At 39.8% G+C, this 27,327-nt stretch overlaps 2 protein-coding genes across 2 annotated transcripts; both read left to right on the top strand.

The window, feature by feature from the left end:
- Positions 1 to 5,480: 5,480 nt before the first annotated feature.
- LOC128320815 (uncharacterized) lies at positions 5,481 to 10,445 on the top strand. Its single transcript, XM_053241121.1, has 3 exons — positions 5,481 to 5,611; positions 6,234 to 6,851; positions 7,343 to 10,445. The coding sequence occupies exon 3, from the start codon at positions 8,414 to 8,416 to the stop codon at positions 9,221 to 9,223; it is 810 nt and encodes a 269-aa protein (XP_053097096.1). The 5' UTR covers positions 5,481 to 5,611; positions 6,234 to 6,851; positions 7,343 to 8,413; the 3' UTR covers positions 9,224 to 10,445.
- A 7,166-nt stretch (positions 10,446 to 17,611) lies between these two features.
- On the top strand, positions 17,612 to 24,005 carry LOC128321005 (retinitis pigmentosa 1-like 1 protein). The gene is made up of 10 exons (XM_053241499.1): positions 17,612 to 17,843; positions 18,006 to 18,122; positions 18,322 to 18,423; positions 21,198 to 21,314; positions 21,786 to 22,016; positions 22,278 to 22,403; positions 22,537 to 22,605; positions 22,840 to 22,932; positions 23,062 to 23,148; positions 23,377 to 24,005. The coding sequence occupies exons 1-10, from the start codon at positions 17,642 to 17,644 to the stop codon at positions 23,595 to 23,597; spliced, it is 1,365 nt and encodes a 454-aa protein (XP_053097474.1). The 5' UTR covers positions 17,612 to 17,641; the 3' UTR covers positions 23,598 to 24,005.
- The last annotated feature ends 3,322 nt before the right edge of the window (positions 24,006 to 27,327 follow it).

Below are 27,327 nucleotides of genomic sequence, written 5' to 3'. Positions count from 1 at the left end.
GTCTTGCCTGAAAAGAAACATTCCGAAGAAAACATCGTCTTGGTCGGCTGTGGAGGTCAGCATACCCAGCCTGAGGGTTTCTATGATTTAGAGATCCAGCTCTTTGGCATCCAGCGCGTTGTCCCTTGTTTGGTCGTGTCTGGCCAACGTGATGATCTTATATTGGGCTCTAATATCATCAAACACTTGATTCATGAATTGAAGTACAACAGTGATTATTGGGACATTGCTTCTAGACCTGACAACCAGTTTGACGGAGACATTCAGCAGTTCTTGTCAATGTTTACAGGTGTTGAATGTTGGAAAGGAGAAACTGTCCCTGATAAAATAGGCACTGTTAAACTCACTCAGGCAGTAGTACTTTTGCCAGAGCACGAACATTTGGTCTGGGGCCATCTGCCACCTAACGTGCCCATGTCGCCTGGCAGCACAGTGATTGTTGAGCCGACCAATTCCAAAGCTATGCCCCGAGATATTCTGGTTGGTCGCCTTGTCACACCACTTTGGGGTGACAGATGGGTGCCTATGACAGTTGTGAATCCAACGAACAAAGTGGTCACATTGAAAAGAAACTGCAAAATGGCTGACGTGTTTCCGTGTATTGCATCTGAGGATTTCGAGATTTTCCAGGGTCTGCACGTTACTCCAGTGGAAAGCAAGCCAGATGTGTAACGTAATTCCTGTCCTGTTAATCACGTTGACAAAAGTCTGTTGAACCTGGGCCTTGGGGATATTGACATCAACTGGAGTCAGATCAGTGATGACTGTAAATCAAAGCTAACCCAGTTACTAGCTGACTATCAAGACATCTTCTCCAAACACTCATTGGACTGTGGTGAAGCCAAGAGATATGTGTACCGTATACGACTGACTGTTGATCGACCCTTTCGCTTGCCTTATAGGCGAGTGCCTCCTGCCCACTACGAAAAATTAAGACAAGTTCTCACTGACATGGAAGAAAGAGGTATCATCAGGAAGTCTTCAAGCGAGTACGCATCACCATTAGTGATCGTGTGAAAGAAGGATGGTGGATTGCGTCTTTGCACAGACTTCAGGTGGTTAAACGCCAGAACTATAAAAGATGCACACCCATTGCCTCACCAGGTTGACTGCCTTGCCACGCTCGGAGGAAATTGCTTCTTCAGCACAATGGACCTCACGTCAGGGTTTTATAATATCCCAATGAACGAAGAGGACAAGAAATATACGGCTTTCACTACACCTCTAGGCCTTCATGAATATAATCGTATGCCGCAAGGGCTTTGTAATAGTCCAGCTTCTTTCATGAGGATAATGCTTGGAATTTTCTGAGACATGAATTTTTCAAAGCTTTTGTGCTACCTTGATGATCTTCTTGTCTTTGCACCATCAGAAAGTGAGGCTCTGTCCAGGTTGAGCACAGTGTTTCAGAGGCTGAGGGAGAACAGTCTGAAACTTTCCCCTAAAAAATGTCATCTTCTTCAAAGACAAGTCAAATTCCTTGGCCATATCATTGATAGTGGAGGTGTGTCTGTTGATCCAGCAAAAGTGGAGGTCATCACGAGGATAACAGCACAAGATCTGATGGACAATGATGGCTGCACACCATCTGTCAAAAGAATAAAGTCTTTCCTTGGCATGGTATTTTATTACCAACACTTTATTCCCAACTGTTCATCTATCTCTAAACCTCTTTTCGGTCTTACAGCTGGACAGAAAAGAAGAGGAAAGTTGTCCAAGGATAGGAAATTTCAAGGCACTTATCGTAAACTTGCCCCTTCAGATTGGACAACAGAGTGTCAGGTCGCTTTTGACCAACTCAGGGCTGCCTTGCTGGAGAGTGTCATTCTTGCTCATCCGGATTTCAATGAGCCCTTCATTCTTTCTGTTGATGCCTCATTGGACAGGCTAGGGGCTGTATTGTCGCAAGTGCCAAAAGGGGAATTCCGAGCCAGACCCATTGCCTTTGCAAGACCCTCAGTGCATCACAGCGCAGATATCCAGCTCACAGACTTGAATTTATGGCTCTAAAGTGGGGTGTATGTGAGAAGTTCAGCCATTGGCTGAAAGGCCACAAATTCACAATCTGGACAGATAATAACCCTCTCACTTACCTCTTAACTAAGCCAAAACTTGATGCATATGAATTCAGATGGGTTTCAAAACTTGCGTCCTACACGTTCGACCTGAAACACTTTCCGGGAAAAGCGAATGTGGTAGCAGACGCTTTGAGCCACGACCCCTTTGTAAAACCAATTGGTCAGAGACTGTTGAATGAGCCATATTCTTCTTTAATGCAGGAGGCCTGTGGGGCGAGCGAAGACTGTGTTCACAATGTTTTCAGGTTCAGTAGCCAAGTTCAACCCAATCGGCCCATGAGGAGTCTTTCACAAAGAGCTGTCTATGACACGGATGAAATCAGAGCTCTTTGTCAGTCCCACTGCAGTTGGACAAATGGAGCTGAGTACAGAGCCCTTCATTTAGTCCATTATGTTCAGAAGATTTCAGGTTGCCAGGAAACCTTACCGGTGTTCTCTGCCCAGGAGCTTAGGCAAAGCCAACAGGAAGACCCAACAATATCCAAAGTGTTGTCATTTTTGATTAAACAGAGACGTCCATGAAGAAGAGAAAGACATGGTGCCAGTACACAAGTGCTGAGACTGTTAAAACAGTGGAATAAGTTGGAAGTCAGAGATGATGTGATGTACAGAGTGACGAAAGATCCTTTGTCTAAGAAGAAAAGATTCCAGTATGTGCTGCCTGGTAGCCCGGAGAACAAAGCTCTGTCTGGTATCCATGATCTTGCAGGTCATCAGGGGCAAGACCGCACTCTTTCCCTTGCAAGACAGCGTTTTTATTGGCCTGATATGGAAAAGAACATCAGAGAATATGTGAAATGCTGTCAAAGATGTGTCTTTGCAAAAACACCAGAACCTGCTGCTCGTGCCCCTTTGGAGAACATTAAGAGTTCAGCCCCCATGGAGTTGGTGTGCATAGATTTCTGGTCAGCAGAAGATGGTAAACAGTGTTCAGTGGATGTCCTCGTAGTTACTGACCACTTCACCAAACTTGCTCACGCGTTCCCTTGCACCAATCAAACAGCAAAGCAAGTTGCGAGAAAGCTTTGGGACAATGTGTTTTGTATCTATGGGTTTCCAGAACGAATACACTCTGACCAGGGTACCAATTTTGAGAGTAACCTCATAGCCGAGCTTCTTCGTCTGGCCGGTGTTGCAAAATCTCACACAACAGCTTACCACTCAATGGGCAATGGTGGCACTGAGCGTTTTAATAGAACATTGGGTAGCATGCTTCGATCACTCCCCTTGAAAGCAAAGCACCTATGGCCACAGCAGATCCAAACCCTCACATTTGCCTACAATGCGACCGTGCACGAAACCACAGGCTATGCACCCTTCTTTCTGATGTTCGGCCGCATACCCAGACTTCCAGTTGACATCATTTTCAACCAGGTACTCGATAACCCTGAAGTTACTGATTATGACTCTTATGCCAAGTCTTTGCTGTCCTGCTTGAAGAATGCTATGCATATTGCCCAGAAGCATTCATCTGTCGAGCAACAACATCAAGCTCATCAGTACAACAAGCATGTTAATGGTAATCAATTGTCAGTGGGAGATCGAGTATTGGTAGCTAATAAATCTGAACGTGGAAAAAGGAAGTTGGCCGACAAATGGGAGGACGGGGTGTTCACTGTTGTTGATGTGAATCCTGACATCCATGTTTTGGATGGAAGTGAACTTCTTGCCAATTCCTGGTATTGATGAAGGGTCGAGTTCAAGTGAACTTAATCAGCCATTCATATTTGTAGAGTCTGATCGGAATGATGGAGTATATCAGGCAACAATGCCAAGTCAGTCTGACATGCCAGACTTGTACGACCTGAACACAGAGATGTCGACTGTTTCGTCCACTGAGAGTTCATTCCAGCCTCCCTTTGATAATTCAGGTGAACTTTCTGTCTGTGAACCAGCACTCAGTCTTGTGGCTGAAACGACCCTACCTGGTGACTTATTGGTCTCTTTTCATTCAGATGTGGTAGACACAGTGAACGCAGACATCACACACTATCCTGGTGCTGCCAATGAATTGTCTACAGATGAAGGGCATGCACAACATTCAGATGACATTGCACAAAACTTACCTCCCTCTCATGACTTACCCTGCACTGATTCATCGCTGCGGGCTGATGCACATGCACGTGCCGAGTTTGTTAAACCTATTAAGACAAGAGTTGGGAGAATAGTTAAATCTGTAAACAGGTTGATTGAATCTATGGTACAGATAGAGTCCAAGAGATTTAAACTGAGAATTGATTGCAGAAGTTTTAGAAATTTGATGTACCTACAATGTTTGTGACAAATGTCAAGTTTAATAGGGCCAAGTGCTGTGTGGCGTATATGGTGTGACATTAACTTAAGGGGAATATGAGACTTCGTCGACCTCCTATTTTCCTAAATCTAGAAGTTGAGGTAGCTTCTATGTTGGTTGCGTGGATTAGATGTACGTTTCACTTGTGCCAGTAAAGTGTGTTAATTGAAAATGTCTTTATGGTACATTGAAGGATTTTGATGTAAATAAGGAGGGGTGAATGTAATGGAGTTACTTTGGTTATATTATTTTCACTCAAAATCCCCCTTTTCTATTGAATATAAATGTAATTTTGTTTATTCGATATGGTTGTATATATTATTGTTTTGAGTTAAGATGTATATGATTTTCAAGATTTGTTCAGGAAGTGTACTGTCGCTTTAAGAGTATATACTTGTTCGTGCGCACGCATCGCTCGCTCAGTTCACTTCCTTCTGAGCCGAGAGAAGGTTGTCTCGTAGTTCATCGAGGCATTAAACGGTGTTGTTTAATGGAGAGAGTCAAAGAATTCATGTTTTCAACATATTTCTCATTTATGCAGAAAATAAAGACAGTGCCAAGTAGTGAGAGGTCTGATGCTTCTTTATTGAGTGACATCAACACAACGCAGAGTGGGTTCTTCTTACGTGGGACCTGTTACACAGTAATCAGTATAAAGTTTTAAAATTGGACAACCTTGCTGAACGCCCCTTTCAACCTCTGAGTCTGCTGAAAAAAACAACAGAAACCCTCATAGAATTTGTAATGGTTTTAATGGTTTTAATGGGAATTGTATTGGTTTTAATGGAAACTGTAATAGTCCCTGTGGGTCTCTACTGGTAATCTGTTGCCTTCTATTGGTGGCATGTTTTGTCTAGTGGATACCATTAAGGATCAGTAATGGTAATGGTTTTAATGGTTAGCTGATGGTTTGTAATGGTATCTGTAGTCGAAACCATTAAAATTTCTGTGATGGTTTTTATTGGGTTTTTTTTTTTCAGCAGGGTAGTTAAAAAAAAGATTTTTGTTACCTAATTTTATTCAGTAAAAACACGCTTAACATTGTGCATATTATGTTGTACAAAATTTCGTGTAAAATCTCATTAATCACAGCTGGTGCTGAGGGAAGCCCACAGGAAACCGGTTCTATCCGGTTGAGCTTATTTATTTATTTATTTATTTATTTATTCATTCATTCATTCATTTATTTAAAACACATTAGACATTCACAGGACCTGACACTCAGAGTGTGATATTTAAGGTAAGAGATATTTCGCTTGTGTGAAAAAGAAGTTAGTTTCAGTTAATTTGCGAATGCCTGTTAATGCTAGCTGGATTGTTGTTAAGCTAACGCGAACCTGTTTGTTCTTGCTAATTGCCATGCCTTAGTGGCTTAGCTTAGCAGCTAGCTTAGAGAAATTACCACAGCAGTCTCTCCTGGCGCGTTGCTACTCAGATTTACGCTAAAATTAGGAGTCAAGCATAGTTATAAAAGTACTTCTAAATAAACTGCAAATTGTAAAATAGTGAGCTAACATATTTTTTGTGGCTAACTTAGTCATAGCTAGCTAGCAAGCTACTGCTCCTTAGCCTACTGACACAGTATGTTTGATATGTATATTAATAACATTAGAGCTAGCATTGATAAGTGCTTATTATTTGAAGATATATGTATCTAAGTGCCACATTATCTTATAAATGTTTTATCTGTAGCAGCGCTGTGGCGATTGAGTAAATTAACTCAGTTTCTGCCGCCGCCATTTTGTATTAAGATCAATTGCGTAGATTAACTCCATTTCTGCCGCCGCCATTTTGTATTAAGATCTGTCCGCCATTTTGTATTAAGATCAGTTGCGTTTATTAACTCAGTGGCTGTTTTTCAGTTCTAAGAACACAAAGAACGGACTTGGGTTCTCGTGAAGACGGATCTTGCCAGGTTTCCTTGGAAGAACGAACTCTGAAGGACAGGAGGGCACAGAACGCGTCTCTGTGAGAATTGAGATGAGCTGCGATCTTCCTGTTGCGCAGTGGAGCGTCCCAGCACATTTCTAGCAGTGGGACAGGACAATAACTTCAACACTGCAACATTCAGAAAATGACCAACATAACATTATTTACATTTATTTTGTCTTAAAAATTTTATAGATTTTTTAAGACACACAAAAATAAAGTGACTGCATTGTATTATTGCTTTTATATTTTATTGTAGACAGGGGCGGACTGTCCATCGGGAGCACCGGGACATTTCCCGGTGGCCTGACGTTCATTCTGGCCTGCCGCCTGCCGCTGTGAAGTCGATCAGCCTGACGCGATAGGCTGGTACGCAACTGCGAATTAATTGACGGACCTCTCAATCTACGAATCAGGCAATCGCGGAGTGAAAATGGAGCGTAAACGCAAAGGAGGAGCAGAGAGGGAACGTATAAAAAGGAGAAAAGCCCTGGCCACAGATGCAGCAAGTTGCTGCAAAATCCCAGCCGTGTTCGCCAGTAAGGTAGCAGGTCGGTCAGAATTACATTTACATTATATTTACGTAATCATTTGGCAGACGGACGCTTTCATCCAAAACGACTTACAATAGATAAAATCTATTCTAAAAAAAATATTATATATATATATATATATATATATAATGATAGAAGTTTTAAAAGAACATGTTGCAACATCATAATGACAAACTAGCACATCTGTTTCTCATGATTACCACTGGTACAATATGTAGTCTACAATGTTTATTTATTTATTTTGAAAAGGTGACGAAGGAAGCAACAGTAGCACTAGTGCTGCAAGTGCTCCTGCTGTTGAACTAGAGGGGGTGGACAGTTCAGCTTTTGAGTCACTAAGCAAAACTAAACATGCAGGCTATACTAATATGTGCTTTTATGATTTATAAGATCATCAGTAGTAGGACTGTGATCATGGTGACATACAATTGATGGCTGCACAATTAATATAAGTATAGATTATTGAACGTGCTTATTTCATATTGCAGAGCAACTAGATGTGCAGAGTGAGAGAGAGAGGGATTCAGGGAAAGATGATAGAGACAGTGAAAGCCAGAGGTGGCCTGGGGTGGAGTCAAATTCCCGGCCTGATTTACTGTCCCAGTCTGCCACTGATTGTAGAGTTTGTGTAACGGGTATATTATTTTGAAAGGAGATTATTTTTGGGATACTTTTGTTTTGGCGAGTGATCCGCTTTTTGGCGCGTACCGGAAGTGCAGCACGGAGAGACGAAGAGCGCGGGCTATGAGTGTGTCGCACACAGGAGTGAGTGCAGTGTCGTGACCGAGAAGCTCGTTCGATAAAGCTACTTCAACGGAAGATTATCGTGGCTTAAGTGGAATAAAGGACGACAGCACTAAGTGAAAGTGTGGACAGCGACCCGCATTTCATAGCGAAAAAAGAGTTTTTCCCAGTTTTGCTCTCGTGGTATGTGTTGACTGTTAGAATGACGCAGTAACATATCGTGAAGGCCACGGACACTGTGAGTACGCTCAAAGTGCAAATCCCGCTTGATTTTTGTCATCGAGAAACTCGTTACATGTCTTTTTGCTGCATTTTGCACTTCCCGTGTTTTGACTGAAAGCATCGCTAAGAGCTAACATTTCAACGGGACTGTTCACGTGTGGTTGAGTTTCCCGCACGTGTCTGAGCGCGAGTTCAAGATCGCTGTGTCGTGCAGTTAATACAGAGACGTAACTTTGAAGATTGTGTTGCTACCCTGCCATCCAAGTGACATCTCAGTTTGATTCATCTTCAGTTTGATCCTTTTTTTGAGATAGTTTATCTGTGGGATATTTTTATAAAGTTGAGTGAATTTTTGAACTTGCACATTCCAACTACGTGATCTTCAGTTTATTTCAACGCACCCCACGTCAAGACAACGCACTCCAATTCATCGTTCTGTTAAGTAGTATTTTTATGCTCTGCACAAACGACCCCAGCTGCCCTCTATATCCCTCGAGACCGGAAGCTCCCTGATTTCACTTGTTTGCGTGTCAAAACCAGGAGAGCTGATTGTTGAAGAATGGGTGGCATCAGTGAGGTCTGCATTTCAGGTCATGAGGGTGCCCACTGAGGACCGGGTTGAGCTGGTGAAACAGCACCTAAAAGATGAGGCCAAAGCCACAGTGAAGTTCATGATGGAAGGAAAAGAGGAGTCTGTTGACAACATCTTCACTGTTCTCCTCGACACATATGGAGATAAAGTGCCCATTGGTATGAGGCTGAAAGACTTCGACGACCGTGCTCAGAATGCAGGAGAAACAATACGCTCCTATGCATATGCCCTTCGTGAAAGACTTAATCGTGTTCAACGGCGAGAGCCAAATAGAGTGGCGGATGCTGAAAAGGTTCTGAAAGAGCAGTTGGTGCTGGGCCTTAAAGATGACTTCTTGCGTCGAGAGATGAAACGCAGACTTAAGGCTGAGCCAGATTTGAGTTTCGTGCAATTGATGCAAGCGGCAATTACCTGGTCAGAAGAGGAGGAAGCGCAGCCTTCTAGCAATGTCAGGTCCAGTACCCATGCCAGAGGGGTAGTGAATGCTGCTGCAGCACAAGATGCTCCCTCCACTCTGTCTTTAGAGAAACTGCATGAGGCGATCCAGAAAATTGCTGCTTGTCAAGAAGAATTATATCAGGCTGTCCATGCAAAAGAAAGGAATAGACCACAGCAGGGCCGTCCAAAGAAACAACCGTTAAAAGACAGTGAAGGCCGTTATATTTGTTATTCGTGTGGTGAACCCGGACACACCAGTCGCTATTGTCCACAAGGTGGCAAGTTGGGGAGGGGACCAGCACCCCACGTCAAGACAACGCACTCAAAGAAGATTGTGTTGCTACCCTGCCATTCAAGTGACATCTCAGTTTGATTCATCTTCAGTTTGATCCTTTTTTTGAGATAGTTTATCTGTGGGATATTTTTATAAAGTTGAGTGACTTTTTGAACTTGCACATTCCAACTACGTGATCTTCAGTTTATTTCAACGCACCCCACGTCAAGACAACGCACTCCAATTCATCGTTCTGTTAAGTAGTATTTTTCTCTTTTTTTTTCCTTTTTTTTTGATGACTGAACTGATAAACAGTGAACTGTGGTAATTCAAGTGGACTACAGAACTTGACGTGATCTGTGAGTAAACATTTGAAAGGGACGTTTCATATAAGTGCTCATTCTGAGGTGAGGTTTCTTTGAATGCTTTGTTTTTGTTTGTTGTTTTCAAATGTGATTGTTTGAAGGTGATCATTGGAAACGGTGAGAATTTTTCCAAAGTGGGTTTACAAATTCACAAATTGCAAGTGTTTTCTTTTTTTTTTTTTAGTCACATAAGGGATTTGTCGTACTGCAAGTGAAAGGTTTTTTTTACGGTGTTGAAGGTGATTGTGTGAATTCAGAAAGACAGCACAAAGACTGTAGATTCTTTTATTTTCTTTAATTTAACTGATTACTCAAACAGAAGAAATAACTAACCATAAGAAAAAGGAATTTAAAAGAATAAATTCTGTTTAATTCCTTTTACACCTATCCATAGTGTACCTTTTTGTTGAGCTGTCAGGGAGTAGGGGAGTCTCACTTATTTTATTAGATCTGGGGAGGGAGGAGCATATGTGTCATATATATGACAGACTGTACTCTGACATGTGCAATTTCACTTCAGGAAGCCACCGTGTAACATTACCATACCTGAAGCCTACCCTTGTCACTCAGTAGTGTCCCAACACAATAAGGTAAGAAACCACATACACACGTTAGTGTGTAAAGAGACTAAAAAGCTTGGGGAGCGGGGACCAAGATCCTTTCGTTGTCTCAAACTTCCAGGGCAGCCGTAATTCATTTTCCCCTATACAACGGGTTAAAAACCCCCCGTTACATTTGGTTTTCACTCCTTCTCTTTTTCGGTCTCCTCTCCTCTCGTCCCTGATCTAGTGTGCCCCTGTCTGGCTGCGCACTTCCTGTCACAGAAGGGTTCTCTGTCCTGCATGAGGTGATTAAAGTGGATGGTGTTATTGAGGGTTTAGATTCAGTTGCCTCATGCATGGCAGAGAAGCACTTCCATGTGGCAGCGGCGTCTCCTCCTCCCTCTGTAGACGCGTCAGACTGGGCTGCAAAAACTGAATTACTTGATTGTACATGGTTTAATTTAAGTAGTTTTAAAGTTTGATGTTTCTAAAAACAATGATGATGTTAATGTATTTGTCAGAAATAAACAGCGTTGATGTGTTTAATCAGACAACCTACCTTGTATGTCTTTTTTACATTTTCCCACTTCCGGCTTTCCTGCTGTGGGGAGAGCTTGCCTTCAAGCTCCATCTCTTCAATTATGTATCTAAACAGCCATAATAAAGTGAAATAAACACACAAAGACACACTTTGTTTAATTATTCTTCATCACCTTTTTTCCAAGCCTGTATTTATTAAGCATCTCACCGTCACTCACATCAGGAAACACTCTGAGAGTTAAACTAACAGCTTCCACAAAAACAGTGATAAAGTTGCAGAAGTGAATGTTAAGGTGATCTATTTTACAGTTTTTGTCATTGTGAACAGATTTGCTACTTCAACACTCTTAACAGATGCAAACAGACTTGAAAATATGGTTGTTTATGGATAATGTAACTCACTTCCAGCCATCTCTGGTGCTTTTTCGGCTGCAGCCGTTCCTGCTCTCGCCTTCTCATCTCCTCATCAGTCACTGTAAAACCCCAAACATATAAAATATTTAAGTTTAATATGTCATATAAATTTGTTAGCTTAATCACACGTGTTTCTGTCATGGTGCTTCAAGCAGGATCGTAGGCTCGCTAGTGGATTTTTAAAAATCATTAAACACGTAAAAGTCGTTAGACTCAAAAAAACGTATATAGAACGTCAAATAAAGTTAATAATCACTAACATGAGTAATCATTTTAGAGCCACAACAGCGATAACAAGCTACTTACATTTGTAGACGAAGTTGGCTGAGAGATCGTCTGCCATTTTGTTCGAGCTGAGAGGCTTCAGAAAATCATTTCCAGTAAGGGAACGTAGTGAGCATCAATGCTCCCTGGTATTTGCGGTGCATTATGGGATTTTTTTAGGGAGCAAACGTTCCAGTGCACTGGAAGGATTTTGGGACTGAGACAGACGAGACTTGTAGGAAACATTATGAAGCATTTCCAAACCCAGTAAAATTTCTACACCACTGTGTTACTATTTTCACAAATAGTTTGTGAATACCTAAGAGATGTGACTCTGAGTGTTTATTTCCTCCACAGTCGGATTTCTGCAGCACCACTAGACTGGATTTCTGCAACAGCGGCACCAACAAGAGACCTGCGCTGGAGACTCGTCTGTTTAATGCACAACTCCAAACACCATTTAAGATGATTGATTGGGAGATGTGTGTTCTGCTGTGTAGCATTTTGACAATTTGGTCAGTAAAATATTCACATGATTAACCAGTACTAGAAAACCAGATCAAACCATGTGAGTAATAAATACGGACAATATGTAATTTATAGTGGATAAATTTTAAAAGCATTTAAAAGTGTGTATGAAGAGTAAACTTTACTGAATACCCTTTGAGTATGAAGACTAAAAATGGAAATACCTTGGCTATGATTTCTGCTGAGGGCATTCAGCCTGATCCAGACAGAAACTCTGCCGTTATATGAGAGATACGACCGCGTCCGCAAACATTCAGGGAATTGAGGTGTTTCCTAGGTTCCTCTGGCTATTATCGCAGCTTTGTACGTGATTACTCTCGCATCGTCAGGCCTCTAAATGATTGATTGAAGGGGGAGTTTTCTAGCTCGAGGTTAGCACCTTTAGGGGACAGGTGGACTGAACACTGCCAGGAAGCCATTCAGCTCATGATGGAGAAACTCACGTCAGCTCCAGTCCTGGGTTTAGCAGACTGTCTGCTTCCTTATGTTTTACACACTGATGCCAGCGCGACAGGTTTGCGCCACTGTTGAGAGTTAGTTTTGATACTGACGAAGGCAGAAATGTATGAAATTTGCTCTTGGTATATTCAGATGATGATGAGCTGTATTGGAGTATTTATTCCTCATTGTATCTAGTTTTTTTAAGCAGATTTTAAAAGTGTTGAAGCATTTTTTTCTCATAAATTTACAGTTGTACTAGAGGTGGTAAGGATTAATAAAATGCGTGTGTGTGTGTGTGCTGGTGCCCTCTGATGGACTGGCATCCCCTCTGGGAACAATTGTCCTGCCTCGTGCCCCGTGTTCCCGGGATTGGCTCTGGATCCACCGCGATCCTGATCAGGATAAAACAGCTGCTGATGATGATTGAATGAATTAATGCCATGATGTTGTCTTCTCTGTAATACAAAATAAAAAAATATAGTGATTTTGTATAGTTAGAGTGTGTGTTTAAAGCATTGGAATAATTTTGTTGTGATGCTGTTTAGTCTTCTGTGTCAAGCAAGTTGTTTAGGTTTCTGTAAATGCGTTTCTTAATAAAATAAAGTGATCATATCGCCTTGTGTGTCACAAACATGAAATGCAGGAAAATAAAGCAGATAGAAACGTGCTGGTGCTGTTAATTTATAGCTTCTCGCATGTTTTATCATAGAAGAGACAATTTGTTACAGCCCACATCCTGAGAAACACTATGAATAGGATTAAACTATGTTTAAAAAACCTTTTGGATCAGTAGGCTGTTATGTAAAAGTAGTGGGAAAGTCCAAAACATAAGTTACGCCTACTTATCATGAGGAGAGGTTTCTCTCTGGATCTGGACACACGGCACTCGAATATTATCGATCTATAAGACAGAGACATTGTGTTTTCTTGAAAGGTTTAGGAACATAAAATTTTTTAGTGTGAAAAACAAGTTAATATTGCATATTTATTCTTCACTACACGAGTGAAAACTATTAAAAACTCCAGATGTGTTTGTGTGTAAGATGAGAAGGGAGTGAAAATGTGTGGCAGTGATTTTGTATATCGGTCAGATCTATTTGCAAATACAGATGTAACTACTAAAATGGCAAAAAAGCTAAAATTAGTGTGTAAAATAGATTATTAAATACACTAAATTGCACAACTGAAATGTGTACATATGAAAATTGGCTTGTTTTTGTGGAGGCAGAACCCAAAGTAGAATTTTGTGATGAAATTTTTCTACATTATGACGTCATAATGGTGAGCTGCATTTTTCAGTCACACTGACCGTTCACTTCAGACCACGTTAAGCCACTGAAGAGGATCGCAGCAAAAGAGGCTGAAGAGGATCGCAGCAAAAGACACTGAAGAGGATCGCAGCAAAAGACGCTGAAGAGGATTGCAGCAAAAGACGCTGAAGAGGATCGCAGCATTTCTACTGGAGACAAATCTGTTACTGACTTTTTTTGGACCACACGAGAGAGATAACCAAGCTAATGGATATCTTTGTGGATGCCACTGAGACGACCACCAGCCAGAATCTGAGTGAGTAAATGTACAAAATGAACAAAGAACCAAATAGAAAAGCACAAAGTTGAGTAACTGTTGATATTATTGTTAATATAATATTGTTAATATATTGTTAATAATGTGTTGTTGATATTAATGTTAAAACAGCAGTTTAAGAAGCTCAACACTGACTTCTAAACATCACGTCTTAACACTTCATAGTGCCCCAGATATACTACTCATTTACTGCTTCTTAATACGATAAGGTTGTAAACGTCGACTTTAATAATTTTTAATAAAAAATAAATAATAATAATTTAAGTTTTAATAAATAAAAGCTCTTGTTTCAGGAGAAAAGATGAGCCAGAGGACAAGAGCTAAGGCTGAAGCTGAGGCTCAGGAACTGATGGCCAGTTTCTTCGAGGATCTTGAAGCAAATGACAAACAACTGAGTGAGTAAAGAACTGATATGGAAAACTGACAATGTTACTGAGATAAATGCTGAAGGTGCTGAAGACAGAATCTGAAGCTGAAGCCCTTAACATTCGTATTACAGGAGAACAGATCCGCACTAAGGCCGTTAGGGTACTGATGGGGATTTTCATCTACGACCCTGAGACCAATGACCCCTCAATCAGTGAGTTATTATTGTATGGAGAATGATAGGAGGAATAACAATAATGAGAAGGAAAGTCAATAACATGAAAATGTCACCACTTAATGAAATATAAAAATAATATTTTATAAAACAGAGGTCCTGAAAGAGGTGGATGCTGGAGCAGAGGAAGAGGAAGAAGCCATCAGTCAGGTCTTGGATGAGGAAGAGGGAACAATCGACCTGCCACTGGGTGAAGAAAAAAATATAATCTCACAATAATTTCAGACAAAATGAAAAAACCCTCATGTTAATGTTTCTGTGGTAATTAACACCGGTAACTCATATTAATAAAAATAATACTGCATATCTACTAACCCTATATTCTTAACAAGATGATAAAATATTTTAAATATTTGAACTTTAAAACACTGATATACCTCTTTAACTGTAAAAGAAATGTCACACAATCCCTCCAAATGACTCCTCAAATAAACCAATAAATAAATAAAAGCTGAGGCTGCAGTACAGCTAGTGGACGTTAAACTGGATCAGACTATAAGTCACTTAAAAAAAACATTATAAGTGAAATTGTAATTATGAAAATGTAAGTTCACTAAAACTGGCAATAATAATAATATTTATGATTGTGACATTATACATAGAAGCTGAAGCTGAAGCTGATGCCGAGGTTGAAGCTGAGGTTGATGCTGATGAAAAAGGAAAGCCAGAAGACGCTGAAATACAGAACAGCACATCTCTGGGTCAGTGTAATAATAATAATAATAATAATGATAATAATAATAATAATAATAATTGTACATTATGTTATTATTATACATTTTTTAATGATGTAGTAAACTGCAATAATACAGAGAAGCCTACTGAAAACACCGGGAATGGGAAGGAGAAAAAGAAAAGGAGCAGGAGAGGAACACGAGGGAAAGGAAGGAAAATAAATTACAAAAAGTTCCAGGACAACAAAGCAGGTATTAATATTAACGTCATGTCATGATGTCAGTAATGTACCTGGAGAACTGCTGATATTAAATTAAATGAGAAACTGAAGTGAAACACTTTATCTGCCTCAATTAATACAATCTAAACATTATATCAACTTTTAATTGTGAATCCTGTGACTTTTCTTTCAGAAGAAGACGAGGCTGAAGCAGAGAGTAAAGCTGTTGCTGAAGCTGCTGTTGAAGATAAGGTTGAAGCTGATGCTGAAGCTGAGTCTAAAACTGAGATTGAAACTGAGGCTGAAGCCGAGGCTGGGGTTGAAGCTGGCGCTGGGGTTGAAACTGAAACTGAAGCTGAGGATGAGGCTGACGCTGAAGCGGAGTTTGAGGCTGAGGCTGAAGCTGCGGTTGAAGCTAATCCTGAGGATGAAGCTGAGTTTGAGGCTGAGGCTGAGGCTGAAGCTGAGTTTGAAGCTAATCCTGAGGATGAAGCTGAGGTTGAAGCTGACCATGAAAAAAGAAAGGAAGAAGACACTGAAACGGAGAACATCACATCTCTGGGTGAGTAGGAGCAATCACTCACACAGATACAATAATATTATAGTAACAATAATAATATTATTATTGTGACATTATACATTATTTTCCAATGATGTAGTAAACTTGAATAATACAGAGAAGCCTGCTGAAAACACCGGGAATGGGAAGGAGAAAAAGAAAAGGAGCAGGAGAGGAACACGAGGCAAAGGAAGGAAGATAAATTACAAAAAGTTCCAAGACAACAAAGCAGGTATTAATATTAATATCATGTCATGATGTCAGTAATGTACCTGGAGAACTGCTGATATTAAATTAAATATAGACTCATGGACAGTTTTTTCCCTTCAGCTGTACTGATGCTGAACTCTGCTTCTAAGCGTTAACTGCCAGGCTCCACCTAATAACTAAACATTAGCATCAGACACCACTGTTATCTGGAATTATTTGCAAGTACTTGCACTTTACTGCACTATCTGTCATCATTATTACTATTACTTATATCAGACTGTTATTTGCACATTATTGCTATTTGCACATCTGCATTTTTATCCACTGTATGTGTCCACTGCATCATATTGCATGCATCATGCTGCTTACCTCCACCTGTATACTGTTTATCTCAAATAACTGCACCAGAATTCTTATTTATTCCATTTAACTTGATTGCCATTTGCATTACTGGTTATGCATCATATTGTTTACCTTTACCTCTACACTGTACACTGTTAACTTACTGCACCATGACCTTGTTACCTCATTTTACCTTATTTGTTATTTGCACTACTGGTTGGATGCTGACTGCATTTGGTCATCTCTGTACTCGTACTCTGACAATGACAATAAAGTTGAACCTAACCTAAAGGAGGAACTGCAGTGAAACAATTTATCTGCCTCAATTAATACAATCTAAACATTATATCAAGATTTAATTGGGAATCATATGACATTTTTTTCTTTCAGAAGAAGCTGAAGCTGAACCTGAAGCTGTAGTGGATGCTGAAGCTAACGCTGAACCTGAAGCTGAACCTGAAGCTGTAGTGGATGCTGAAGCTAACGCTGAACCTGAAGCTGAACCTGAAGCTGTAGTGGATGCTGAAGCTGAAGCTGAACCTGAAGCTGAAGATGAAGCTGAAGCTCTAGTTGACGCTGAACCTGAAGCTGTAGTGGAGGCTGAAGCTGAACCTGAACCTGAAGCTGAAGCTGTAGTTGATGCTGAACCTAAAGCTGAACCTGAAGCTGAAGCTGAGGTTGAACCTGAACCTGAAGCTGAAGCTGAACCTGAAGCTGTAGTGGAGGCTGAAGCTGAAGCTGAACCTGAAGCTGAACCTGAAGCCGAAGCTGCAGCTGCTGCTGAAGAAAGAAAGCCGGAAGACAGTGAAACAGAGAACAGCACATCTCTGGGTGAGTAGGAGCAATCACTCACACTGATATACCTCTTTAACTGTAAAATAAATCTCACACAATCCCTTCAAACATCAACTACTCAAAGACATAAGTAAGTAAACAAACAAAAAATGAATACAAATGAATAAAAAAAACACTGCATTCATCTTTCACTGATAATAAGTATTATTAATAACCAGTAAGTGTGAAAGTATTGTTTAAGACTGTGACATTGTTCATTTATTATTTTCTAATGATGTAGTAAACACCAACGAGACGGACGAGCCTGCTGAAAGCACCAGGAAAGGAGACGAGAAAAAGAAAAGGACCAGGAGAGGAACACGAGGCAGAGGCAGAAAGATCAATTGCAGAAAGTTCCAGGACAACAAAGCAGGTATTAATATTAATATCATGTGATGATGTCAGTAATGTACCTGCTGATATTAGTTCATTTCTTGTGGTTCACTGGTATTAGTGCTGTTAGAAAACTGACAATATTAACTTATTCAGAAACAGAGAAGCTGAAAGAGGTGGATGATGGAGCAGAGGCTGAAGCCATCAGTGAACTGATGAACGTCCTCCTGGATGAGACGGAGGAATCCAATGGCCAGTCTCTGGGTGAGCAAAAAATATAATCTCAGAATAATTTCAGACAAAATGCAAAACAGTTATATCTATATCAACCCTCTATTCTTAACAAGATGCTGTAATGCTCAAAATATTTGAAGTTAAACTAGAGTTAGAAAATGTTAAGTTTTAAATTGAAATGTTTTGTTTCAGCAGGAGAAAGTGGGGAGATCGTGATGAGTGCCGACGCTGAAGCTGAGGCTGAAGCCTTTAATGATTTCCTGACCGTCCTCCTGGAGGAGATAAGCGACGAGATCAACCTGCCTCTGGGTGAGTAAAGAAATTAACTTCCAGTGAGGAAATAGCATTTGTGTTACACGTTTAAATACCCTTTACACTGATAAAGTGCTGTACAGATTTACACAACCAGAGTTAATGTGCAATAAAGACGGGCTGCGCCCATGAAGAGCTTTAAAAACAAAGGATAAAACCTGAATATTGCAATATTAAATTACAATATTTAAAACAGGGATGCTGAAAGAGGTGGATGATGGGGCGGAGGCTGAAGCCATCAACCAGCTCCTGAACGTCCTCCTGGATCAGTCAGGGGAAATGATCGACCTGCCTCTGGGTAAGTAAAGAAAATAAATTATAATATGCCTAAATTTCAATTACAACGTTAATTACCATTCACATGACAAAGTGATGTACAGATTTGCAAAAGAAAATCATACAAACTTATGCTAAATTAAATGAAATGTGAGAAAATAAAGGAAACTGAAATGCTACAAAAGAACCATCAAGAAAATTTGAGGTGCTGTGTTAGAAAGCTCTGATTTTACTGTTAGAAAACTGAGAATATTAATTTATTTTTCAAAAACAGGGATGCTGAAGGAGGTGGATGATGGGGCGGAGGCTGAAGCCATCAGCCAGCTCCAGAACGTCCTCCTGGATCAGGCAGGGGAAACTTCTGGCCAGTGTCTGGGTGAGTAAAAAAATAAATAAATACATTTTAATGTGCTAATAATGTTTAAATTACAACATTAAATACAATTTACACTGACAATCTGATGTGAGGATTTGCAAAAGGAAATCATACAAACTTACATTATAAAGAGAAAATAAAGGAAAATGAAATGCTACAAATTGGCCTAAAGAAATTTTGATGTGCTGTGTTAGAGAGCTCTGATTTTAATGTTAGAAAATTGAGAATATTAATTAATTTTACAAAAACAGGGATGCTGAAGGAGGTGGATGATGGGGCGGAGGCTGAAGCCATCAACCAGCTCCAGAACGTCCTCATGGAAGAGACAGAAGAAAAGATCGACCTGCCGCTGGGTGAGCAAAGAACATAAATTATAAAATGCCAAAATTATTTGATGTGCTGTGTTAGAGAGCTCTGATTTTACTGTTAGAAAACTGAGAATATTAATTTATTGTAAAACAGGGATGCTGAAGGAGGTGGATGATGGGGCGGAGGCTGAAGCCATCAACCAGCTCCAGAACATCCTCCTGGATCAGGCAGGGGAAACTTCTGGCCAGTCTCTGGGTGAGTAAAAAAATAAATAAATAAATTTTAATGTGCTAATAATATTTAAATTACAACATTAAATACAATTTACACTGACCATTTGATGTGAGGATTTGCAAAAGAAAATCATACAAACTTACATTAAATGAAATGAGAGAAAGTAAAGGAAACTGAAATGCTACAAAAGAACCATCAAGAAAATTTGATGTGCTGTGTTACAGAGCTCTGATTTTACTGTTAGAAAATTGAGAATATTAATTAATTTTACAAAAACAGGGATGCTGAAGGAGGTGGATGATGGGGCGGAGGCTGAAGCCATCAAGCAGCTCCAGAACGTCCTCCTGGATCAGGCAGGGGAAACTTCTGGCCAGTCTCTGGGTGAGTAAAAAATAAATAAATAAATAATAATATGCTAATAATATCTAAAGTTAAATACAATTCACACTGAAAAGGGACGTGAGGATTTGAAAAAATAAATGATGAAATCTTCAAATAAAATGAAATGCAAACCAATAAAGGAAGATTCTACAAAAAATACATTAAATTTGAAGTGCTGTGTTAGAGAGCTCTGATTTTAATGTTAGAAAATTCAGAATATTAATTTATTTTTCAAAAACAGGGATGCTGAAGGAGGTGGATGATGGGGCGGAGGCTGAAGCCATCAACCAGCTCCAGAACGTCCTCCTGGATCAGGCAGGGGAAACATCTGGCCAGTCTCTGGGTGAGTAAAGAACATAAATAATTCCAAAAATATTTCAATTACAACATTAAATACAATTTACACTGACAATCGGATGTGAGGATTTGCAAAAGAAAATTATACAAACTTACATTAAATGAAATGAAATGAGAGAAAATAAAGGAAACTGAAATGCTATAAACTAACATAAAGAAAATTTGAGGTGCTGTGTTAGAGAGCTCTGATTTTACTGTTAGAAAACTGAGAATATTAATTTATTGTAAAACAGGGATGCTGAAGGAGGTGGATGATGGGGCGGAGGCTGAAGCCATCAGCCAGCTCCAGAACGTCCTCCTGGAAGAGACAGGAGAAAAGAACGACCTGCTGCTGGGTGAGCAAAGAACATAAATTATAAAATGCCAAAATTATTTGATGTGCTGTGTTAGAGAGTTCTGATTTTAATGTTAGAAAATTGAGAATATTATTTATTGTAAAACAGGGATGCTGAAGGAGGTGGATGATGGGGCGGAGGCTGAAGCCATCAACCAGCCCCAGAACGTCCTCCAGGATCAGGCAGGGGAAACATCTGGCCAGTCTCTGGGTGAGTAAAAAATAAATAAATAAATTATAATATGCTAATAATATTTAAATTACAAAGTTAAATACAATTCACACTGATAAAGTGACGTGAGGATTTGCAAAAATAAATGATAAAACCTTTAAATAAAATGAAATGCAAGCCAATAAAGGAAACTGAAATTTTACAAGAATAGTCATGAAATTTGATGTGCTGTGTTAGAGAGCTCTAATTTTACTGTTTGAAAACTGAGAATATTAATTTATTTTTTAAAAACAGAGATGCTGAAGGAGGTGGATGATGGGGCGGAGGCTGAAGCCATCAGCCAGCTCCAGAACGTTCTCCTGGTTCAGGCAGGGGAAACTTCTGGCCAGTCTCTGGGTGAGTAAAAAAATATAATCTCAAAATAATTTCAGACAAAATGCAAAACAATAACTGAAAAAAGCCTCATATTAATGTTGCCGTTGTGATGAACACAGTTAACTCGTATTAATAACACATAATACTCCATAGCTACTAACCCTCTATTCTTAACAAGATGCTGTAATGCTCAAAATATTTGTACTTAAACTAGAGTTAGAAAATGTTAAGTTTTAAATTGAAATGTTTGTGTTTCAGCAGGAGAAAGTGGGGAGATCGTGATGAGTGCCGACGCTGAAGCTGAGGCTGAAGCCTTTAATGATTTCCTGACCGTCCTCCTGGAGGAGATAAGCGACGAGATCAACCTGCCTCTGGGTGAGTAAAGAAATTAACTTCCAGTGAGGAAGTAGCATTTGTGTTACACATTTAAAGATAAATTGATAAAGTGCTCTATAAAAATGTAAGAAATTTTTTAAATAAAAGCCCAACTGATATTGATTGAAGGTCAATCAGCTCAGCAACGGCTTCCATTAATACTGGAATTAATGCATAGTTCTCCATATCTACTACTCATATATCACTTCTTAAGTACTGAAACACTAAACAGAAACACTGGAAAAGATCGTTGTATTTAATAGGGTTTTGTGGATTAAATGAATTTTGAGTTCCTAGAGCATTAAAGAGCTTTTACCTGAATGAAGCAGGTATTAATATTAATATCATGTCATGATGTCAGTAATGTACCTGGAGAACTGCTGATATTAACTTAAATTAAGTGAGGAACTGAAGTGAAACACTTTATCTGCCTCAAATAATACAATCTAATCATGTGATTTTTTTTTTCAGAAGAAGTTAAGGCTAAAGCTGTTATTGAAGGTGAAGCTGAAGTTGAGGCAGAAGGTGAAGTTGAAGCTGAAATTGAGGCTGAAAGTGAAGCTGAAGGTGAAACTAAAGGTGAAGCTGAAGTTGAGGCTGAAGGTGAAGCTGAAGTTGAGGCTGAAGCTAAAGGTGAAGCTGAAGGAGTTGTTGAAGAAGGAAAGCTGGATGACACTGAAACAGAGAACAGCACATCTCTGGGTGAGTAGGAGCAATCACTAAACATCAACTACTCAAAGAAATAAGTGCATAAACAAAGAAACAAACAAATAAAAAAGTAGGTAAGTAAGTAAATAAGTAAATAAATTGTAGCTGAGGCTGCAGTACAGGGGTAAACTGGCTGAGACTCTACATGTAATTTGTAAAAACATTTATAAGTGAAAATTGTAATAATGAAAATGTAAGTTCAATTAAAGTGGCAATAATGATATTATTAATAATTGTGACATTATAAATTATCAGAGAGCAATAATACAGAGAAGCCTGAAAACACCGGGAATGGAAATGAGAAAAAGAAAAGGAGCAGGAGAGGAACACGAGGCAAAGGAAGGAAGATCAATTACAAAAAGTTCCAGGACAATAAAGCAGGTATTAATATTAATATCATGTCATGATGTCAGTAATGTACCTGAAGAACTGCTGATATTAGTTCAGTTTGTGTTAAATGGCGAATCTAAACTTTATATCATGTTTTAATTGTGAATCGTGTGACTTTTGTCAGGACGATCTGCAGCTGAGGCCGTAGAAAGACCACCAGAAGATGCAGCAACAGAGAACAGCACACCTCTGGGTGAGAAGGAGCCATCAGTCCCCCTTACACACCTCTTTAAATTCCACAGAATCCCTCCGACCATCAAATCCTCTGATATTAGGCTCATTATTCAAATGTGTACAATAATATTTTGCCTGTTTATTGCAGCCGAGTTCTTTTTATTCCTGAACTTTCACCCTGAGCTTTTTATTCCTGAAATTCCAAGATAATAATACACATCTGGACAGCTGTTCATGTTTATGTGTGTCACAGCAGACAAACCCCTGGTGAAAGCGGATGAAGAATCTGAGCCTAAAGAGGAAATCCAACTCCTTGAGACGGAGACCGTTAACGAGCAGCTCCTGAGTATGCCATGAAAATGAGCGTTCCATATTACGATGACAATAAAATAGACAAATACTGAATACAATGGTGGTAATAATAATAATAATATTGTTTAAGATTGTGACATTATTCTTACATTATTTCCTAAAGATGAAGTAAAGGCAAAGAAGAAGGTCAGGAGAGGAACACGAGGAAGAGGGAGAAAAATCAACTACAAGAAAGTTGAGGACAAAGAAGGTAATCATGAGAAATAGATAAAAGCACCAACAGACACAAGCAGCCAACAAGGACACGCTATTCATAGTTAATACCCTTTATGTTAATCCATCCAAGTGTTCCACGCATTAATCTAATTTACCTCAGCGTAAAACTTTACTAGCTGAGTACTGCGGTCTGTGTTGCGTAACTCCTGCTGAATTCTGGGAAACAAGCTTGCACAGTGATTTCTCTAATTCTGTCCCACAGCTGAACAGAATGGAGGGAGGAAAGAGCTGACTGACGCCAAAGCATCAAGAGACCAGCGTGAATGTCAGACAGAAAGAAAGCCGCAGACACACACACGTGTGTGGACACGCCGTGACCGAGCCTGTGAGTCAGGGTGGAGAGGACCTGCTCACTGCGACCAGAGAGACAGGAGAGTCCCGAGAAGATCAGCTCAAGAGACGCCATCACATGCTGGAGCCTGATCAATTAAACACACACACACCACACACCAAGCCCCCATCCTCTCCTTAAGCCTAACCCTACCACCCCCCTATTCCCCAATCCCCAAATAATTATTAACATTATTTTTAAAAAATGAATAAAAACCCTTTATACTTTACACTTTACTTTTGTCTGCTTTCTATGAGCAGTAATTATTTCTGCACATGCACTGAGTAGTCTAATAGGCAAGTGTCCAGTTTTAAGCTGATATTCCATGTGTGCAGCTTCACTGTAGACTGTGTGCTGGGTGACTGAGGTCTGAGACGATTCTGTGAGCTTTTCTCAGGCACCGTAACCGCTACATGTGCTGTGTGTTTGGGATTTTGTAGCCTGTGATGAGTTCTGCTCTTCTCACCAAATCTCTGGACACCAGGCTGAAGCTGACACTAAAATCACACAAACAACTCACAGAACACTGTGCAGAAAAATGGGAAAATATATATATATATGTATGTATATATATATCTGCTCATTTCATGTGCCATCAGAAATACATGTGAAAATACATGTCAGTACAAAGACAAGTGGGTTTTTATTGTCATTCCTCTATGCAGCTTGTTCACATTGTGTGAGACGAGTGCAGGACAAAGAACACACACAACAGCACAATAAATACACAGGACTGTAAACTGTACACTATTTAGTACATCTGTAGCAGTAATCAGTATAAAGTTTTAAAATTGGACAACCTTGCTGAATGTCCCTTTCAACCTCTGAGTCTGCTAAAAAAAAAAAAAAACAACAGAAACCCTCATAGAATTTGTAATGGTTTTAATGGTTTTAATGGGAATTGTATTGGTTTTAATGGAAACTGTAATAGTCCCTGTGGGTCTCTACTGGTAATCTGTTGCCTTCTATTGGTGGCATGTTTTGTCTAGTGGATACCATTAAGGATCAGTAATGGTAATGGTTTTAATGGTTAGCTGATGGTTTTTGATGGTATTTGTAGTGGAAACCATTAAAATTTCTGTGATGGTTTTTATTGGGTTTTTTTTCCAGCAGGGTAGTTAAAAAAAAGATTTTTGTTACCTAATTTTATTCAGTAAAAACACACTTAACATTGTGCATATTGTACAAAATTTCGTGTAAAATCTCATTAATCACAGCTCATGCTGAGGGAAGCCCACAGGAAACCGGTTCTATCCGGTTGAGCTTACTTATTTATTTATTCATTCATTCATTTATTTATTTAAAACACATTAGACATTCACAGGACCTGAGACTCAGAGTGTGATATTTAAGGTAAGAGATATTTCGCTTCTGTGAAAAAGAAGTTAGTATCAGTTAATTTGCGAATGCCTGTTAATGCTAGCTGGATTGTTGCTAAGCTAACACGAACCTGCTTGTTCTTGCTAATTGCCGTCCTTTAGTGGCTTAGCTTAGCAGCTATCTTAGAGAAATTACCACAGCAGCCTCTCCTGGCGCATTGCTACTCAGATTTACGCTAAAATTAGGAGTCTAGCATAGTTATAAAAGTACTTCTAAATAAACTGCAAATTGTAAAATAGTTAGCTAACATATTTTTTGTGGCTAACTTAGTCATAGCTAGCTAGCAAGCTACTGCTCCTTAGCCTACTGACACAGTATGTTTGATATGTATATTAATAACATTAGAGCTAGCATTGATAAGTGTTTATTGTTTGCAGATATATGTATCTAAGTGCCACATTATCTTATAAATGTTTTATCTGTAGCAGCGCTGTGGCGATTGAGTAAATTAACTCCGTTTCTCCCGCCGCCATTTTGTATTAAGATCAATTGCGTAGATTAACTCCATTTCTGCCGCCGCCATTTTGTATTAAGATCAGTCCGCCATTTTGTATTAGGATCAGTTGCGTAGATTAACTCCGTTTCTGCCGTCCGCCATTTTGTATTAAGATCAGTTGCGTTTATTAACTCAGTGGCTGTTTCTCAGTTCTAAGAACACAAACAACGGACTTGGGTTCTCGTGAAGACGGATCTTGCCAGGTTTCCTTGGAAGATGAACTCTGAAGGACAGGAGCACACAGAACGCATCTCTGTGAGAATTGAGATGAGCTGCGATCTTCCTGTTGCGCAGTGGAGCGTCCCAGCACATTTCTAGCAGTGGGACAGGACAATAACTTCAACACTGCAACATTCAGAAAATGACCGACATAACATTATTTACATTTATTTTGTCTTAAAAATTTTATAGATTATAGATAGATAAATAAAGTGACTGCATTGTATTATTGCTTTTATATTTTATTGTAGACAGGGGCGGACTGGCCATCGGGAGCACCGGGACATTTCCCGGTGGCCTGACGTTCATTCTGGCCTGCCGCCTGCCGCTGTGAAGTCGATCAGCCTGACGCGATAGGCTGGTACAAAACTGCGAATTAATTGACGGACCTCTGAATCTACGAATCAGGCAATCGCGGAGTGAAAATCACACCACCACATGACCCATCATCAGCGACGAACTGCCTAATTGGCTATATCCAGAGGCAGGCTATATCTTAGAAAATCGTGCAAAAAATGGAGCGTAAACGCAAAGGAGGAGCAGAGAGGGAACGTATAAAAAGGAGAAAAGCCCTGGCCACAGATGCAGCAAGTTGCTGCAAAATCCCAGCCGTGTTCGCCAGTAAGGTAGCAGGTCAGTCAGAATTACATTTACATTATATTTACGTAATCATTTGGCAGACGGACGCTTTCATCCAAAACGACTTACAATACATAAAATCTGTTCTAAAAAAAAATATTATATATATATATAATGATAGAAGTTTTAAAAGAACATGTTGCAGCATCTTAACGACAAACTAGCACACTGTTGTGCAGATGGGGATACAGTATTTTTTAGTGCCAAATTTGACCAGAAATTTTGATTTTCCATTTCTGACCTACAATATGTAGTCTACAATGTTTATTTATTTATTTTGAAAAGGTGACGAAGGAAGCAACAGTAGCACTAGTGCTGCAAGTGCTCCTGCTGTTGTACTAGAGGGGGTGGACAGTTCAGCTTTTGAGTCACAGCAGGAACCTTCAGGTAAAGTTTAAGCTAAGCAAAACTAAAAATGCAGGCTATATCATGATCATGAGTAGTAGGACTGTGATCATGGGGACATACAATTGATGGCTGCACAATTAATATAAGTATAGATTATTGAACGTGCTTATTTCATATTGCAGAGCAACTAGATGTGCAGAGTGAGAGAGAGAGGGATTCAGGGAAAGATGATAGAGACAGTGAAAGCCAGAGGTGGCCTGTGGTGGAGTCAAATTCCCGGCCTGATTTACTGTCCCAGTCTGCCACTGATTGTAGAGTTTGTGTAATGGGTATATTATTTTGAAAGGAGATTATTTTTGGGATACTTTTGTTTTGGCGAGTGATCCGCTTTTTGGTGCGTACCGGAAGTGCAGCACAGAGAGATGAAGAGCGCGGGGTATGAGTGTGTCGCACACAGGAGTGAGTGCAGTGGTATGTGTTGACTGTTAGAATGACGCAGTAACATATCGTGAAGGCCACGGACACTGTGAGTACGCTCAAAGTGCAAATCCCGCTTGATTTTTGTCATCGAGAAACTCGTTACATGTCTTTTTGCTGCATTTTGCACTTCCCGTGTTTTGACTGAAAGCATCGCTAAGAGCTAACATTTCAACGGGACTGTTCACGTGTGGTTGAGTTTCCCGCGCGTGTCTGAGCGCGAGTTCGAGATCGCTGTGTGGTGCAGTTAATACAGAGACGTA

This window comes from Pangasianodon hypophthalmus, chromosome 17 (genome assembly GCF_027358585.1).
Source record: "Pangasianodon hypophthalmus isolate fPanHyp1 chromosome 17, fPanHyp1.pri, whole genome shotgun sequence".
Classification (NCBI taxonomy): domain Eukaryota; kingdom Metazoa; phylum Chordata; class Actinopteri; order Siluriformes; family Pangasiidae; genus Pangasianodon; species Pangasianodon hypophthalmus.
The sequence above is the reverse complement of the archived record's forward strand: the minus strand, read 5'-3'. Positions and strand labels throughout refer to the sequence as shown.

Coding starts and splice junctions, on each gene's coding strand:
- LOC128320815 (XM_053241121.1), top strand. CDS start 8,414: ATGAGGGTGCCCACTGAGGACCGGGTTGAGCTGGTGAAACAGCACCTA.
- LOC128321005 (XM_053241499.1), top strand. CDS start 17,642: ATGATGTCAGTAATGTACCTGCTGATATTAGTTCATTTCTTGTGGTTC. Junction 17,844..18,005: donor ATCCAATGGCCAGTCTCTGG/GTGAGCAAAAAA, acceptor GTTTTGTTTCAG/CAGGAGAAAGTGGGGAGATC. Junction 18,123..18,321: donor CGAGATCAACCTGCCTCTGG/GTGAGTAAAGAA, acceptor TATTTAAAACAG/GGATGCTGAAAGAGGTGGAT.